Source organism: Scatophagus argus, chromosome 10 (assembly GCF_020382885.2).
Source record: "Scatophagus argus isolate fScaArg1 chromosome 10, fScaArg1.pri, whole genome shotgun sequence".
In the NCBI taxonomy this organism is placed as follows: Eukaryota; Metazoa; Chordata; class Actinopteri; family Scatophagidae; genus Scatophagus; species Scatophagus argus.
The window spans coordinates 18,682,712-18,702,466 of record NC_058502.1 but is presented as its reverse complement, the minus strand read 5'-3'; the positions used below and the strand labels follow the sequence as shown (position 1 = coordinate 18,702,466).

Here is a 19,755-nt window from a genome sequence, read left to right as displayed (position 1 = left end):
GATCAGATCACAGTGATTACCCTTAAAAGTGCTTATCCAGAAAGGTTAAAGGTAATAATCTGCTGGTCTGTTGTCAACCTTCACTATAAGACCTGTACTTTATGTTTTTTGTTTTTGCAGTCCACTGGGATGGCATGTGGCTTGGTGCCCTAGGGTGGCCAGACCAGGGTGTTTATTCAGCATGAAATGAGGTGAAGGCTAAAAATACATGAGGGTCGAGGGCGGCGTTGGGCGGGGTTAAATGGTTGGCCCTCCATTCAAAGAACCACAGAATGAACAGCGCTGCCTCATTAGCAGCCTGATATGGAAGCAGGTCCATCTGGAATAGCAGGCTGAGGAACTGGAGAGACTGGGACTCAGTTCAGAGAGAGAAAAATAGCTAAAAGATGAACATACTGACCACAGGACACACAGACACATACACACACACATAAAAACCACAAAAGCAGACACACACAGAGACACAGTAAACTGCACACACACACACACACACACACACTGAAATACACTCTCACACACACAGAGAGATGATCTCTGAAACTATAAATGTTATAACGGAAATGCTGTAATAAGACAGTACAGCATGAAGATGCAAATAAACAGATTTATATTCATTCATATGCATTCATTACGTGTCATCAATCCAGTCAGTACATAAGCAAGAGGGTATTTATGTTATTTCTGTGTTTGTCCTGTACTAAGACAGTCAGCTTCAATTTGTAGGAATCTAAGTATATCTTACATCCCCACAGTTTGGTGCAGTAAATATGACAACTGTATATACAGTATGTGTGTACACATTTTTCTCCCTGAGTGTTAATGAGTAGTCATGTTGGCAGTGGGTACACAAAAACCTAAGTAAACATGTTTTATTGTGGAAAGTAGGTGTATGTGTATGTATGCTCTCCTTAATGGGATGCAATTAAAAAAACTGCTCTTCATTCAGGTGGATGGGCTGTGGATCCTACATTTCCCATAATTCATATGTGATGTATGGCCATCTTTTAATAAGGCTCTCCTTAACTGGTAAACACCCACATATTTCAAACAACACCAGCTTTGAAATAATCGGGGCTATTTTTCACACTTGACAAAGCCAGAACACAGAACACATTTTTACAACTATTTTCACATGTTAAGTAATGCTGCTCATAACCATCAAATTGACCTTTATGTGCAAAAATCATTGTCTCCATGAAAGGACAGATTGAAATATTTGAAGTAACAGCAGCCAGGTGAGAGGCTACAGTTTGCTACAGACCATCTCTGTATTGGCTGTGCTGACTGCACCATCTTCTCCATTCTTGACCTCTATGCTTCTTGTGGACTGAGAAACAATAGTCAAGAAAAGCTCAGTTCATTGCAGCACACATGATCTCTACATATTATGCTCATACTGGCACTGTTCTTGAATGTCCTTTAAAGGTGTGTGTATAAAATGAAGGGAGATGACAGAAAATACCTCAATTGATTAGACGTTGTGACAAGAACCTTTTTGCAGTTAAGAATCTGGTGTCTGGCTGTTTTAGTGCTTGTTTGTGGTGAGGGTGTGCAGTAGAGAGAGGAAAGAGAGCAAAGTCAGGTTACAGTGAGTAAAAGGTAGTCAAGACAAGATAGCTGAAACACAAAGAAGTCTGGTAGTATGTGTGTTTTAGGTGTAGGTGTGTTTGTCTTTAACAGGAATTAATCACCCATGTGATGTGATGCTGTAAATAATTACAGGCAATGACAGAGACGCAACTATGCAAGAGCATACTACTGCATATGTAAAGAGACAAAATGGCACATGATCAGGCTTGCAGACACATACATGTGCATGCACAAACAACATGCAACCATATAAACATAGACCTGGAATCATATAGACATTTTGGAGAAAAAGCTGTGCACACACACACACACTCCCATCCAAAGACAAACAGATCAGATTCTCTCTCCCCTGCCTGCCTGCCACAAAACAGAAAGCGAAGGGAGGAGTGCAGTGTACTGACATGATGCAGCAGATGGCTCATCTCCTCCTCCTCCTCATCTTCCTCGTCTCTTCCTCTCTTTCTTCTGCCACCTGTGGAGGAGGACACACTCTCCGAATCTGTCCGCCCTCTCCAAAATCGAGGATGCAGGTCTAGATCTATCTTGAACGGAGCAGATCATCTCAAATTGAAGTTTGTTGTGTGAGTGTATGGTTTTTCTTGTGTTAAACTTGTAAGACTGAACGAGTCTGAAAGTCTCAGTGACACCAATGGGAGTTTGGCTTGCCAGCACATTATCCCTAAGATCTATTTTAAACATCTCGACTGATGACACAAATCTTCAATTTAATTTACTTTCTCCTGCAGTCAAATTAAAAGGGCCTGTGTTTGGCACAAACTCTCAGTGGAAATTCAAAGTTTTTTTACTTGGCTTTGAATTTATTCAATATAGAAATATTTATGTACTCTGTGTATATGCTATGTGCAAAATTCTTTGAAGACTGGATGATTTGTACAAAAGAATATCTGTGCAGAACTCGTAGGTGGTGACAGGGTCAAGACGGGAACTTTTTTTAAAAGTTTAAAAGCTTATTCCTATTTGATGCAGACGGCTCACAGCGCAGTTTTCTTTTCACTCTCTGTTCTTTTGTTTCAGAGTCGGCCAAAGCCATGCATCGGCTTCACTTCTCTCCGGCTGAGTTGACGTTGTGACAGGCCTTGAGAGGCAAGGATACACAGTGTCCTTATTCTGTCACCTTCCCCCATTGACTTTGACTGGCCCCAACACATGCATTCAAACCCCTACAGCACAGCCAATAAATCACTGTCTTCTGATACAATACAAGGGAAAGTTTGCTCAAGGAGCTCGGCTCAGACATTATCAGTGTTTGGTCCCGATCTATTTTGGTCCACTCCTTTTCAGTCGCTGGATGTCTGACATGAAAGGATAGATATGCCAGTGGCTCAAACTGAGATGAAAACTGTGATGTTCTTCACTGCATTAATGGTTTGGCTTATAATCAAACTGATGTGGATTTGTGTGTCAGCTCCTTAATGGCATTTTATTCACAGATGTTTGCTCTCACCCCTGAGAAATGTGTCCACAAATTATTCTCATTACACACTTACTCACTCATTGTTCCTCATGACCTTTTGTCACATAACTTTGAGAGGAAAAGTGACACTTCATGTTCTATCTTCAGAGCATCTCTGGAGAGGCATTATGGCTGATGCATGTTCCCCCGGGTACATGTGTCCTCCTCAAAGAGCCACCCATTAATCTCTGAGCACCTCCTATCAATGCAAACCGTCCCCATATCATCAGCTCTCTCAATCAACCCCATAGTAACTGCAATGACAAACTGACAGAGCTGCCAGAATGACCTTACATCATTTTATTTTGCAGTGTATCTGTAGTTAATTGTGGGTCCAAGTAGCCTATTTGTGATGGGTTTTTCATCTTTTTGTGGACATTTTATTCACCTCTTTGAAGCTGTTTTGCTTCTCTTGCAGTATTTTCTTGTCTTGTGGTTGTTTGGTTTCTCTTTGTGTCAGTTTGGGCCCAGACCCACTGGCACATGCTGGTTAAAAGGTCAGGAGTGAGGCTGTGATGCAAGACACAGAATGGTTGAGACCTGGCTGGCATATACTATCAAGTTATCAATATAAAGCTCCTGCGCCATGATTGATCTGACTGAGTTAAAAGAATGGCTGTCACACTGCGATGATTGAAGGCTTTTGGTGCTGGGATGTCAGTGAGAGAAAACTGGGGATTGAAAATGATTGCATAGGTAGAAATGAAAACTGATTGGATGGCAAAATACATTTTTTGTCAGTAAATCAAGCACTTTTATGCAAATTTTTTCAGGCAATTTTTCATATATTCACACATCTGTCATCTCAGTCAGACCTCAGACACTGAGCATGCAAAAAAAGGAGTGTTTGCCAGACTGCGAGGAGCCAAAGGCGGTGATTTGCATAGAAAATGGCCATATGTGATTGGCTGAAAGTGATGAATAAACAAATAAGTTAGATGTGAGGTTTTAGAGTTGGACCTCTGTAAAAGCTATTTCTCTGAGCAAGATTAAAATTTGGACAATAATGGGTTAATAAAATTTGTCAGGTCATTTCTCCACCAAATATGTAGAGCAACAATAAGTACTGCAGTGTCTGTTAACACGACACAAAAATGCTATGCTATGCTATGTTATGCTATGCTATGCTATGCTATAATAACTGCCAGTGATTACACTGTGATATCAGAGTTCACCTGAGAGTCTGAAGCTCACCTGTGTGTGTGTGTGCATTGTTCTGGGCTCTCTGGACTTTCCTGATCAGATTATGAATGACATTAGAAACAAGCTACTCATTTCAAGCTGTGTAACTTGGATGTTATAAATAACATCCAAGTTACAATGTTCCATATAATGAGCCTTAATGCACTCATGAAATAAGAGGACTGGGGAGGGATCCTCTGTTTTCATGAGTTTAAAAAACATTCATGTAATGTTGCACATGTTACTTGGGCAAGCATGATGTTTAGATTTATTACAAAATATTCTTAAGTTGTTACAGAAACATTGGTACAGCGTTTGCTCCGTATCAAGTATACCTGAGCAAAGATCACAAGATCCCGGCCTGAAATTAAAATAGTAGTAGAGTAGTATTAACTGATTTATGTTCATATCATGCAGTTAATATACTGCAAATTTACTAACATTCATCAGTGGTAAGAAAGTACATTTACCCAGCTAATGTAAGCACAGTTTTGTGTTACTTGTACTTTACTTGAATATCTTATGCTTCTTTTTGCTTTAACTCTTCAACATTAAAGTGTAATGTTTCAATTTTTAGTCCACTACATTTATTTAACAGCTATATGTTACTAGTTAGTTTGTACATTAAGATTTAACACACAAAAATGTTTGATAAGCTAATAATATAATGTAATGCCACTCTTGATGCAAATTGCTTAAATACGGTTCTGTAAAACTTTCTGACTGAAAAGATAACAAAACTCAGTCACAGAGAGGGTCTGTGGACTCTGAGATAAATAAATACCTGAGGTGAGTTCTGGTTCGAACTCTCATTTTCTTTCGAAAAAAAAAAAAAATCAATCATTGCTGCCCAGAGAAATGATAATATAATATAATATAATATAATGGTGCAACGATGAAAATGCTTTAACAGTTTCAATGCCAGACTACTATTTACTAGTGCAGTGAGTATTTTATATTGTTGTACTGGTACTTCTCGGTCCTTCCACATCTTGAGAACTGATCATCAGGTCAAGACATTTAAAATTATCTCCTACAATTGTTTGACCAAGCAACTAAGAGAAAAGATGGTCTCACTTAATAGTGTGTGACACAATGCAAATATATTGCCTTGAATAAATAGAGGACTTTGGAGCAGAAAGTTTTACCATGCAACGCTTAATTCTTCGCTTTTCAGCTTTAAAACCAGTTTAGGAGTCTCTAAACCAAAACACAATGTGTGAATTCTTAAACTGAGGGCTACAGCTTTTTAATCCTTTCACATTAGTCAATATTTAATGTGAAAGTAGTAAGAGATCCCATTTGCACTGGAAAAACTATTTGGAAAAACAGAGCAGGACAAATGTAAATTTATTGAGGTCAGCTTGATATTTTTTTCTGCTCTAGAGAGATCTCCTAATTTTTTTGGTAAGAATTCATTCTCGCTTTAGAGTGAAAACACTGGATGACCCAGTAGACCAGGGTGCTGCAGTTTGCGCCATCTGGAGCTCCGAACCTTCAAAGTTTGTTTTGTGTCAATGAGGTTGAGAAAGCAACACAGCAGGAGAGAAAGTAAGACAGAGACCAAGAGGAAGGGAGAAGAAAGACTGGTGGGAGGAGGTCCGGGTCGAGGCCTCAAAGCGCAGGACTGTTCTACTTAAAGATCTTTAAATAGGGTGATTCACTAGAATGCCTTGCTCTCATCTGTCTCTGCTCTCATTGAGGCACCATGGGATGAGCTGGGGCCTGAGCATCATGGGAAAGTGGGCTGGGGTGCAGGGCAAGTCATGTCACCACTGGTATACAAGTCAGACTTACCCAAAGTATCCACAGAGATCAATACAGTTCCTTCCTTGGTGGATCATTGTCCTACAGAGGTACCATACATTTGAAAAATGAGGATACAAAACTTGATGAGCAACCATCATACATAAAACATAAGCCAAAGTCAAACCAGGAAGATAATGGATGTTTTATGAGTTGCTTTGAATGCCAAGATCCATCCGTGTGGTTAGTGGACTCGTTTACCTTCCGCCTGATTCTTTCATGATGTCCCGCTGCAGCTGATTGCCTCTAATTTCAGTCAAGCATCTGGGGAAGGGGATTCATTGTGGACCAAGTGCAGACTGTGGGTCTTTGGATAACAGCGTGCCAGCTAAATGATCTCCAGTGGACGTAGGCTTAAATGGAGGCTAAATGACGATGCCAAACTCCTCTATCTGAAGCTCATTACCCGCCTCTCAATTCTCCAGAGACCTGGCTCAGCTTCACGCCGAGCACTTTCCTGCCAGGAGGAGGGTGATTACAACATTTTGCTCGACAAAAGCTCCCTTCCCCCTTGCCTTTCTCATGGTTTCCTGTCATCTCCCTCACAGTCTCTCTGTGGTCACCCCCTTCCTTCTTTTGCTTCTATCTGTGTTTCTTTCAGACTCCCTCTCTTCTGCACCTCAGAGGCACCCCAGGCAATTCATACTCTGACTGATTTGTCTTTGTGTCCCGCCCATGACTACAACACTTAAGAGACAGACAAGCAATGAATGGTATAGGAGAGTGTTTACTCACTAAGAGACAAAAAGCAGAATTATGAATGATGCACCAGCATGTAATGCAGACAACAACAATAACAGCAATGACACAAAACTGTATGGAAATCAAAAGCTGTTCGAAAGTGAATCACAGCAGAGCTGCAGAATGGCAAGCAGATGGGATAAACACTGATGTACGCACAGGATATCATCCAGCCAAGGAGGAGTGGAGGCCTACGCATTTCTCTGCCAAGGCTCGATGTACTCGAGACCCAGATGGGCAAAGATGTCCTTTTCAGTCGTAGCTGCCAGGAACTCTTTCTAGAGAGAGGACAAACAAACACAAAGTCAGTGACTTGTGCAGGAATTTGTCTCACCAGTCCAAATCCATAAAGCCTAAATTTTTAAGCTTTGCTATTCCTGAAAATGTTCATGTCTCATACTTGCAGACTGTGCTTGTATTTGGCCTCCTATCTCTACTGAAAGCTGTAAATATCAATTTAGGATTCTATTCACCTAGTTTGTGCCAAGGCTCAAGCGTGCTGTGACTGTGTAGATTTACATTTTGACCATCCACCCTTTCTAACCCATAAACACTCTAACCTTGCTCTAAGTGATTCCAGTCTTCAGCAGATGAGTATTTTCCCTGACAAATCACGACAGGGCTATTAACTGCTGGCCGTCTACCAGCGCCATGCAATGGGCTATGTCTCGATAGGAGTGGTGACGAGGCCTGACTCACCTTGGGAGCGAGACAGCCTGGAGAGAGAGAGGGCTGTGATTCTGACACATCCTGCCTTCAAGTGCTAAACTGGACCTGACACGTTGCAAAGAGATGGCAGAAAAACCAAGAGCACGTCAGCTACCACTGCCAGCCGAAGGCAGAGATAACTGAGAGCAACTAGTAGGCAGCCAGGAGAGGGGGAAAAACACCACGAGGCACATCTCCCAGCACATTGGCTTGTTATTTCTGATGCAAATGACAGGTTAGCCACGTGGTGTGGAGATTTGGGTACACACTGCATGAAGCTCCCTTTGTATCACACCTATTTAATTCTCTTTCAAGCCTAATTTGAGTTGAAGTTATAAATAACCTAGTTCTTATTTATAGTTTTGGTCATCAGTACTAACAGCTATGACAACAAAGTCCACCAAGGCACAGTTTAGCCAGATCATCTTAACTGCTTTATTTAAAATTAAAAGCAAAAGTGATTGAACTCAAAAGGTCCTCCCACTGAACCAGAAAACTGCATTCAGCTATAAAAGTGTGGCAAGTCTGTGTTGGAAGTTAGTCTGTTAACTGTGATGGTTTGCATTGCACTGTTTGGATGATCATTTTACCATTCACTTCTAATTTCATTTGGAACTTGCTTAACTCTTTGGACTCGTTTTCACCCCTCTTATTTACTGGAGCAACAATAATTGGCCCTACCAGGATAAGCTATACAATGTCATAAACAAGAGGAGTTTTATGAATTTTGTATTTATTGCCTGTATTTACACAAGTTTTCCACATGCTACATATATCTCTATGTGACTATATATAGATGGATGGATGGATGGTTTCTTAATAGTGATAAACAATGTATTTTTTATACAACACATACTCCTATTGTTTTTAATTTCTTATGGAATTAATGCATTTTGGGATTTTTACACAAAGATTTCTTCATGCTTTGGTGTTTAGAGTCTATACTGTTTAACATTTTGTCAAATATGCAACTTGAACAGTCTTGTTGCATTGGCAGCAGTTCCTGCTTTGTGTGCATTGTCTGAGTGATCCAGTCTGATTGGGTTATGACTCTGAAGGGGTGCCACTCTTGATGCAAATTGCATAAATCAGGTTTAGAGGGTAAAACTTGCATTTTTGTTTAACTACAAAAATAACCAAACTCTGTCACAGAAATGGTCTAATACTACAGACTTTGAGAGGAGACAAATGCCTGAGGTTAGTTCTGGTCCTAACTCTCATTTTCTCATGTTCACAAAAACATTCCATCACTGTTGTCCAGCAAAATGTTATTGCTCTTTCACAAAGTACAGTGTAGTGTTAGCTAAACAGTATTCTATTTGAGTTAGACTAGACCCAAGGCCCATTAAGTGGTCCACCACTGCTTGTATTTTTTGCTGTTCTCATAACCCTCAGCACATTTATTGCTCTAAGCGCTCAAACCACTCAAAGCACAAGAAAACCACAAACACACACACACCCATATACACACATACACACATATCTCTGCGATTTATGATGTGGCCAACTATACTGTATTAAACATACAGGTGATAAAAGATGGAGGCAGGGAGGGAGGAAATGAAAGAAAACAAAGAGTCTGCTGGACAAGGCTGATGTGATTTGGAGTAAATCCACAACCCTAACAACACATGGCAGGACTTATTGTGCAGAGGAAACAGTGGACAACTCAGGAGATCCAACTAAAGGAGAAAACACAGGGTTCAGATGAGATTCTCAACATTACCAATTTAGCCATTGTCCTGGATCAGGGCTAAAGCCTTCTCTCCGCTGCACTGTCCACTTTCCTCAATTCCTACAATCCTTACATGCCCTCAGGGAAATTCTGCTTTATATTTACTTTGCACAACACAGTGTGGGCTTTCTGGGAGATTTCTGGGAGACTTCCCAACCCTTATGTACCTCTGAATTCTTCCCTTTAGGCAAACACAGAAAAAAATATACTTGAAATGGCAAAAGCAGTGTTTATTCCAGGCCTTTTTGGGATATCAAAAGGAGGTAAGAGTTAAAGAAAAGAACAGCAGTTAATTAGAATGAGAAGTTATCTGACACTCAGGTTCTCAGTGACTGGCAAACCATCAGCACCACAAGCCAGAGAGGAAGCTGTGTGTGTTACCATGTGCCAGTGTCCTTGACTTAATAAACTGCTAATCAGCTACATGTTTCTCTGTCCGCCGCGTAATGACATCCCTCGTGGACGTGAACACATATCAGTTCCTGCAAAACATCTGCCCCTTCTCTGCTGCCCGTCATCCTCTCTCTGCCACCCGGCCCACTGCTTGATGGATGGAGCTGATGGACATGGCTGCCTGCCCAGCTCAGGCCCGACTCAACTGACACATCAGAGAGAGAGAGGGAGACAGAGAGACAAAGAGACAGAGGGAAAACCTGGATGGCAGTTCAGCACTACACTGCCAGCAACCATATGAAGGACAGAAACATGGAGGGAGCTCAATATCAACCCAAATGAGCATAACCACTGAAAAACAAAAACATATTTTGTTTGGAGTTACAGACACTTTATGTCAGTGTACATTTGACCAAATGCCTGTCAGAGATGAAAATAAGCAGATACAAGCAGTGGTTGAGCGGTGGCTTCAGGACACAAAGACAACCGAGACTGAGACAGAATTTTTAACTAATTCTGTTTTACTAAAGTCTCTGTCCTATTTATATTTGCGTAATTTTGTTTTTTACTGTCTACAGATAACATTTCATTTTGTTTTCAACCTGTTTATTTGAGCTGAGTGAAATAATTGCAATTATTTAATTCCTCACCATTTTAATGGTGTTTTTATTATGCCACTAATAACAATTAGACATGATAATAAAGTAAAGAAATAACAATTGATGGGTGATAGGCCCCAAAAACCCTTACCTAAACCATTACTAATCTCACCAAAATAACCTTCTGAAGAAACAGTGAGTATATTCCCATGTATGTAGATGAACACTTTTCTAGTATGAACCAAAGTTACAAAGAGCACTTGTGAGGACATAGTTTGTTTCCTCTGATTAGATAAAAGACTATGCCACCTATGACGGCTCACAGCTACTTCAGTCAACAGAAGTTGGTTCTGAGGACTTTTTCTGTGATAGTTTGGCATGGAGAATGTCTCTAAATGCTGCAGTACCCTTGAGCCTCCATTGTTTAGAAGCAGAGCTTTAGAAAAGTCACAAAACATTTGCAATTGGGAACAATATGCTGTGCCAAAGTAGCTGAATTTATCCTTAATCTAAGGGTAAACTGAGTTAAACTGCAGAGTGTTACCTGTGCAAACAACAGAATTTTAAGATTAGTGACTGAATGATTCTTACCAAATAGCACAAATCAGTAAACCAGATATTTTCTTCACTTTTCTGTATCTTTTGTACTAATGCTACAGCCAGAGGAGTGTCATGCCAAGGCCCAGCATTGCTTCAACATCTAACACCGTCAAAGCAGAAAATGAACGAGACTCCCCAAAACCTCCCCAAGCCTCACATTCTGAAAACAGAGAAAGGATGAACCAAGATGTTTTTGTATATTTTGTTTATGTCAAGGTCGAAAAAAAAACGATTTTTACGACAATAAAATTACTGTTTGTGGAAACGTAGTCTAATGAATTTGGTGGGACTAAAACAGCAGCTGTTTCTGGTTAAATGAAAACGATTTAACTCTTTAACAAAAATATCTAGTGATCTTTCACTTGTCACTTTGAACATCAGTGTGAGCCTGTTTGTGGCAAACAGAAGCACTTTAAATTGACTTACTTTGATGGCCATTAAAGCCAGCATTGCAGACAGATATACTGAACCAATTACAAAAATTTTGTAAACATGAAGCCCAGGTTTAAAACATACCAGTTTTGCCCTTTAAGTATGAGACTGACATGACATCTTTAGAAACACAATGAGACAACAGGAAGTCTGCTAAGAGAACCAGGCTAAAGGTCATGTGGAGACATATGTAAAGCAACCTGAAATCCATGCAAATTTGTTACACAAATTCTCTGGTAAGAAAACTCATCTGAACATAAGCCTTGACAAGAGTGCTGGTATCTCACTTCAGAAGTGACTGTCCCCTCGACAGGAGCAATGACCGTGTATCAAGAACTTGAGTTTTGAGGTCAGACTGAATGGCAGAAGCACACAAAGCTTACAGAGGCATCACTTCTAACAAGTTGTATTCTCACCAGTTTAACAATTTAAAGAGGAACAAATTCAAGGTAAAGTGTTTTATGGTTGAGGATTTTCACCTTTACATAAAGAGCCCCAGGTTCACTTCCATCAAAGACACACTCACACACAGAAAGAGATTTTTCCTCTTAAATTTCAGGTTATCAGATTAGCTAATGTTCTTCGTCTCCTTTTTTATTTGGACTTCATTCTTCTCACTGATGCTTGGAAATAGATTACTTTATTGCCAAGAGATCAAGAAAAAAAATCCTTTGATTGCCTTTAAGTTAATTTGTCTTTATTGCAGCACACAGGAAAGGGCTGACAGGGGCAGAAAAAGTGAGAAGTCGATTATGCCCCTGTGTCTTCCTCCTGCAACGATCCGCCACACACCCACACTTCCCCTGTGCTCTCGTCTGCAAGAGCTCAGTTCACAGGACAACCAGAGCAACCAGAGAGGGCACAGACACCTCACTAATCACACCAGCAATTAGTGCAAGCATCATAAAGCACTGCTGCCTATAAAACAGCTATTGAGTTTAGTGTTATCGTCATTACTTATCCTTCCCCAGCTTGCTAATCAGTCCATGCACTGGGCAGAGAGGCAGACGGGTAGCAAATAATGAATTCCTAATCAGAAACAATGGGATCCTCACTCTTGTTCCCTGGTGTTATGGCTCTTTGCTCCCATGGAGGAGTAAACATTTGCAAATCAAAGTTATTCAGTTGATTAGGCTGCCCAAAGGTAATGAACAGATACAGCAAAGAGTCTGACAGAAGTGTGATAAAGGCTCTATGTTTTTCCTGTGCCCTTACACTGTTGCCAAAGTAAAAGTTTGACTCTTCAAACGCAAAAATCCATTTATTAATCATTGGTTAAAGGAACTGGAATTGACCAAGCGTGGGTTGAGCTGAGGCGAACTCAATGAAGCCTGATCACTGAAACACGCCCACCTAGCTCTAATGTACCAAGCTACTAAGGCTAACAAGCTAGGCTAGCAAAGCAAATTTTTGCCTTGTGTTATTCACATGTTTGATCACAAGTTCAACTGCTGTACATAAAGTGAGTTATATAAAATTTCAGGTCATGAGCAAAAGTGGTCCTGTCAGTCAAACAGCAAATGTGCATGTTCAAAATTATTTGTGATGTGAATGGCTGATCATAAAACAGTCATAATTAAAGGAAATAGAGCATTGCTCCATTGATCAGATTCCAAATGACATTGCTGTACTGGTGATGTCATTTGGAGCCAGAGTCTGTGTAGTAGTGATCAGCGATATAGAGGTCCCACCTTGGACCCACCTGACTCAGCTGTCAATTATGATGTTTTATAATCAAATAACTAATTAAAACCTCACTTATCAGAAAAAAGAACACTACTTAAAATGACAGAAACCACCTTTAAGAAAGAAATTCATTCATTCATACTTTGAGTTTTTACTTTGGTCTGCTAAGTTGGCAGAGAGGGATTTATGGCCTGTACTATTGCCAATCACTGGGGGGCAATCAAGATGCTTTGGCTTTACTTTTTCTCCACAGTACAGATAGATATAATTATGGCATTAATTTCAGTTCCATTAGTTTCAATTCCAGCCAGGACAGGTACTAAAAGAATCCTCTTTGAAGTTAATTTAATACTTAATTAGTATTATTATTCCCCCCTGACAAACAGCATGTCAGCTTGGACAATTGTCCTTGCAAGATGTTTATTTGTTGCCCTCCTCCTCTTCATTTGCATTTATTAGCCCATCTTCCTCCTGAAGTTTGGAGGCATCTTGTGAACTTGTGAAGTGCAAGAACTGCTGCCTGCCACAGTAGTATGAAGTTCTCTCTAATCTGCGGGGCCTGTAATTGTAGCCCGAGTCTTCCTCGAACAGACCCAAACAGAACACTCCTCTAATGATAACAATAAATTAACTTTCTCTGCTCCACTGAAGCCCATAAATAATTAATTGGTTTGTTGAAGAGGGGCTGGTTTTGCATGACCAATTTGCTTCCTGCTCCAGACAGTGTGATCGGATGCTGCTGCCTCAGCACTCCTTTCATTCTGCTCAATTACAACAGCACATATGAGCAAAATATGAGCTTTGTTTGGGCATTTTAATGACACTTTTTCATGCTGATATGAGCCAAGATAAGCTCAGTTATTTGACCATTACATCAAGACAAAAAATTAAAAAAAATAAAATAAAATAAAATAAACAACCAAGTAAACCAGCAAGAATTTGAGTAAGTTGCTTTCCCTGCTTTGGAGACACATTTGATAGAAGTGATGTGTCATTATTTACACTTGTTGCTCTCATAGTGGCATTACTGTGGTGGCACCTCACTGTTAAACCTGTACAACAAGTAGTAGTAGTAATAGTATAGTCTTCATCATCAACTTGTAATACAAAACAAATCATTTGCCCATTTATAGGGCTGATGTCTTCCAGCAGAGTGTAGCTGATATCTTGCCAGCTAGGGTGGAGTATACTTTATATTTCCCAGTCAAATTTCCACTTTTACAATGTCATATGGGATCAAGATTTTCATTAAATACGTGTATACTTTGGATTCTTTCTGGTAAGAATGCAAGAAATCATGGGCTGCAAGTCTATTTATTTATAACTGGAAGCTAGCAAGTAATGCCAGCTACACAAAACTTTTCCATCCAGTTTCTGAAGTTTGAAGAACAATGTGATTGCTTATTTCCTTCAAGCTGCCAAAACCAATTTTAAACTAGTGTTCCAAGACAGAGAAACTTTTACATTTACACTGGTAAATTTCATCCATTGGAGAGAGTGATCACTCACTGTGATCAACTGCTTCCGCTGTCAGCGAAAATGTTCACTTCGACGCTTGTGAGAGCATAACAAATAAACCAGCCAGCCAGGGGTCATCTGTGAAGGTACTCAGTGTTCTATTTTTGTGAAAACGCAATGGTGGGCTTTGTACCGGCATTTTTGCCAGACACACCAAGCTTTATTTTCTTGATGGCAGTCATTTTGTATTTTGGTAACTCGCTGTGATGGTGAGTGTCCCATTGGGAAGCCAAAGGTGCAATATAGTGTATAATTTTGGCGTCAGGACCCTGGAACATGTGCTTAGAGAAAGACTCTGTCAGAGTTTCTTGACAGAGGAAGCAGTAATCTTCTGTTATTTTCATGCCGACCAAGCAGTACGCATATGAAGAGAGCCTCAGACTTCAAATGAAACGACCATTTTGCTTTATCTTCGCTCGCTGTGCTTTTAATGATTATCATCCAACACATACCTGATGCACAGAGTTAAAAGCGTGGCAAATACCGTCCTTTCTTCTTCTCTATCATTAAACAGTTTCCTACTTCAGAAGATGGTTCTCTTAGGACTGGGGAACATGTAGCCAAATGCACTGTCTCTTCCCACGGCAATTTAATTTAAGGTACCATATATTTATGTCAGAGTCCCATTGAGAGAGACTTTTGTGGCAGAGAACCTTTTGAGATGGATTTTTACTCTGAAATATTCTCTTTAAAAGGAAAAAAAGAAGCGATCTGATTTGTGACTCATGTCAGAGTCTACACTGGCTGATTAATACATTCCTCCTAATCATACCCTATTTCCAACACAGTGTCACTGTGGCCACGAGGTGACAAAAAATCAGTTGCCTCATCCTGTGTGCCTGTGCAATTACAAAAATAGAGTCCTGGGTGAAATGCAGCTTCTTATCTTTGCTTTGCCTTCTCACAGTTTGTTCAAATGAACTGTGGTTGTTGGTTCTGAAAAAGCATTCCCTCTGTGCAGGAGGGCTGTGATCAACAGTGTTCAGAATAGCTCATGTACAACCTTTCATCAACAGAGTACAGGCTCAATCATCAAAGTATGACATCATCTGATGACAGGGTTGCTAATCATACATTTTCATATGAAACACTTCAATATTTAATATTAGCTGGTTCACATTTTTTGATTTGAACCAGAATGAAGACTTGTTCTCAACTGATCACTTTTTTTCAAAGCTTAGCAACTGCATCACTGCAAAATACATACATTGCCAAGGCGACACATCACCATTCACTACACCATGACAGTCGGTACTTATTTCGAGTCTCTTCAGTTCAGTAATGCATTCATTCAGCTGGTGGGTTAACCTGTTATATTTAGCTTGGTACAATACCCCATCTTGACTCATCTGTGTTTATATTATCTGGAGATTAGTGGATCACATGGCCAAACAAAAACCTTAAAAAGTATTTTCTGAAACCAGGTAAGTCTGATTACTACAATGAGTCCCACCTACAGTTTGAAATCACAGAGACATCTCTGACATCTCATTATTTTCAAAGGTTGAGTAAAAGATTCTGGAAAAAGATTATTTACTTTTATTCTCTAAGAGTCAAATATCAAAGATTTGGGTTGGTGGCTTGTCCAAACTAGCATCGATACTTGTCGATCAGGGAATGAGACTCAACAATCAACAATTTTTGGAGTTGCTGACTCCACCTCAAGCTTAAGCCCAATGAATACGGACAATACTACACACACGGGAGACAGTCCCAGAAAAGAAAGCTAAAGCAGGTAATTGTGTGTTTAAGCTTGGCTCATACATATTACTTAACATCTCTTGTAACATGACTTAATCTTCTTTTCCTGATGATGAAATCGCCCATGCCATATCTTAGAGGGCATAGGAGCACAGAGCCCACAAGATAAGCCTGAGCCATCCCAATGATTGTTCACTCGACTGTCCCTGTAAATAAATCATGGTGCAATCTGACACGACAGTACTGAACGGACCGGTTCTTGTGCCACCGCAAGGGCTGTGTCAATTAATGTTACATGACAAGCAGACACGGCCCAACACTGGCACTTCCTGAAACCTTCTGCCGTTCACTTTCATCAATAATGGAGCAGGATCTGTCTCCTGAGTGAGTCGACTCCCCATTTCAGCCCCATCCCCGGCTCCCTCCTCCAACATTCCTGCCTCTCTCATTATGTTCCCCTCTTTGTCCTCTCCTTCGATCCCACAAGTTCACTCAGTCAGCTCATTTGTTCTCTTGTAATTCCAGGGTTTTCGAAAAAACAGACTGCAGGTTGAGACAATAGCTTACTCTTAAATTTCAGTTTATTAGTCATGCAAAACACAGGCTTAATAGAAGCTACCCTTCCTAATGTCTTTTTTTTTCACCCATTAAGAGCAGGTAACAGGCAGTGTGTGGGTGTATGGGAGGCTGGAGAAGTGGAGGCAAGGGTACAGTGGCTGAGGTGTTGATGGTGAAACAGGTGATGGGGGAAAGAGGCAGTGGTAGAAATTAAGTAGAATAAGTGAACAGATAACATGCATGCAATTATACTGAATGTGCTTCTCGTTTTTTTTGGAAATTTCCTTCCTCTAAGTGTGTTCATCATTCTACTTTCCCCCTTAATTCCCCTTAATTTCACTCTATTTTTCAGCAGTTCCACATTCCCTCCTCTGTCATTACCCCCCCACCCTCCCCCATCCGTCTGGCAATAGCTGTCAATATGATTTATCATTGATGCTAACTGATGTAGTTGTCCTACTGTGAAGGCTGATTAGATGACCATCCTGCTGATACAGCCCGGTGAGATGGTGAGAGATAACAGTCTACAGTGATGGCGGCAAAACCTTCTTGTCTTCTCCTCATGCGTCACTTTATCTCACTCTATCAACTCTTTCATTGTCATGACTGTTAACTTTCCACAAGCACATTCTCAGACAAATCATAACACCCTCTTAAAGCTGCACTAGGCAGGCTTTATGGAAACATAAACAAGTCCTGTCAGCATATGATGTTGTATGTTTGCCCTGTTTTGCCCCAGAAAAACTGTGTTGTCAGATGTGAACAGAATCTTATGCCCCTTCAGAAAGTGATAAATTGAAACACTGAAACAAGGCTCAAGTGCAAAATATTTGCCAAACAGCAGTAAGAAGCACTTCTTCCACAGAACGTGGAAGTCAGCACTGTTTTTCTGCCCGTTTCCACCAAATCTGCACATGCTCAAAAAATTAATTCTGTCTGAAATATCAAATTTAGGTATTTCAATTATAAATAAAAGCTACATCTAATTTTAATCCATAAAATACTTAAATTTAAATTGGGCAAAAATCATTTTATTGAATACTAATGCAGAATTATTAATTTGCTATTTTCTGTAATTATGAAGTCTATTACATGCAGTAATATGTTGTACCAAAACCTTTTCTTCAATAGTAGTTTTGGAACTTTAATAAAATCTATTTTAACAAAAATAAATTTACAAAATGAATAATAATAAATTTACATTAACATGATGGACCATGTGCACAATATTAGACTATTGAACAAAATAGAAATAACTGCCAGAAGGAACATTCGTAACAAATAGTATGATAGCAGCAATACGTCTTATAGCATAGTGAGGCTCAGTACCAAGCCCAACTTGGCCCAATGAGTGACTGAATTGGCTCTTGGATGAATGGATTGCCATGAAATTTGACACCGATGGTCCCCAGAGGATTAATCCTACTGACTTTGATGAACCTCTAGAGCCACGACACTGCCATTTTATTGTTTTGAGTGAAAAGTCTCAACATGTGCATTACCATGACATTTGGTTTACTGAGACTTATTGTATCCTGAGTGCCCAGAGATGGTGATGGTGATCTGGTGATCCCCTGAATTTTCATTTATAGTTTTCACTTATCCAGTGGAATTTCTCAATATCCTTTGGCCGGATTAGCACAGAATGGGATGAATCTTCTGAAAATCATGTATCTTTGAACCACCACTTTTCTCCAACAACCTAACATTTCTCATTTTGACTTAAATGTTTCAACAGCCATTGGATAGACTGGCATAAAATTTGAAAGAGATATTCAGAATGCCCTCAGGAGGATTTTGGATATTCATCAATATTTTTATTAATCCAACATGTTTCATTTATGACCAAAACTGACATTCCCATCAGCCTCAGTGGTACCTTATCCTTATTACTAATTACTACTCACGAGCTAAACTGGCAAGCATAGCAAACATTACAACTGCTAAATGCAGCATTTTGCTCAAAGCATTTCATAGCTTATGTTCGGCCTCACACAGGTGTTAGCATGGCTTTTTGTGCATGTTAGTCATGTTTCTTCACTTCAGTGTCAGCTCTCTGCATATTGTGTGTGCATTCTACATGCTGATCATGAAGGCCTGATAAGAAAAATAAACATTTTGGAATCTTCTTTATCACAAATTAAACATTAAATGTACTAAAAATATAACAATATGTGAACTGAAAGTGAAAAAAATGAATATCATCGGGCCAGTAAATCAACATGTAAACTAAATACTGCTAGACCGTTTAACTGCCTCTGTAACACAAGGCTTACTCTATCACCGTGCACCATTATTGCATTGCTGCAGTCCTCCCACGTCACACTCCCCAATCATTCCCATTAAAGTCCCTTAATTGTTTCTCTGACCTCTATGTGGAACGACCCAATCACATGGCAACTGTATCCTGAAATGAATGTCCATATTTGCATTGTTCACCTGTCATGGGGGCGTCATTACTTGGGTGGCTGGAGCGAACAGCCTTCTTTTTCAAGGAGAGGAAGGACAAAAGAAGAGTTCTCACACATTTTGGTCATGAATATCTTGATTTTTCAATAACCACGATATGGAAAGATGTTTACAACTGATTTTAAATTTTCTGGTAGCTACCTGAGACTTTTGCTAAACTAACATATGGCATTTTATCTTTTTTAAAATGAATACATTTTAAGGCTTTGTAGTTGTCCTTTGCGAAATGAAAAAGTTGATGTTTTCCAAAAAAAAAAAAAAAAAAGACAGTGCAGCACAAAGCCAAATCATGACTAGAGATTGGCCAGGAGTGGATTAGATGTCACTGCAGCAAACACCTTCACATTACACTCAATGAAAGCTGTCACTGTATAATCCATCATATATCCATGCTAATTTACCTGTCTGCAATCATTCCACTCGGCTTCCGTCTTATAGTCAGAGCCTTTCAAGACCAACTCAGGGACAGAGCAGAAAAAAAAAACATCCAAACCAGTGTGATCAAAGCAAATCCTTGAAGTGAGAAATTCCTTGAACCCTTTTTGACTGACAGGAAAAAAAAA

The 19,755-nt window shown here is 39.8% G+C and overlaps 1 protein-coding gene across 2 annotated transcripts in view; it reads right to left on the bottom strand.

The window, feature by feature from the left end:
* Positions 1 to 5,156: 5,156 nt before the first annotated feature.
* The window catches only part of dntt (deoxynucleotidyltransferase, terminal), a 69,472-nt gene continuing 54,873 nt past the window's right edge, over positions 5,157 to 19,755 (bottom strand). For both annotated transcript variants that reach the window (XM_046402361.1, XM_046402360.1), the window contains exon 11: positions 5,157 to 7,071. In XM_046402361.1, coding sequence (XP_046258317.1) covers positions 6,985 to 7,071 — 87 coding nt within the window. In that variant the 3' untranslated portion in view covers positions 5,157 to 6,984. The remainder of the gene's footprint in view (positions 7,072 to 19,755) is intronic.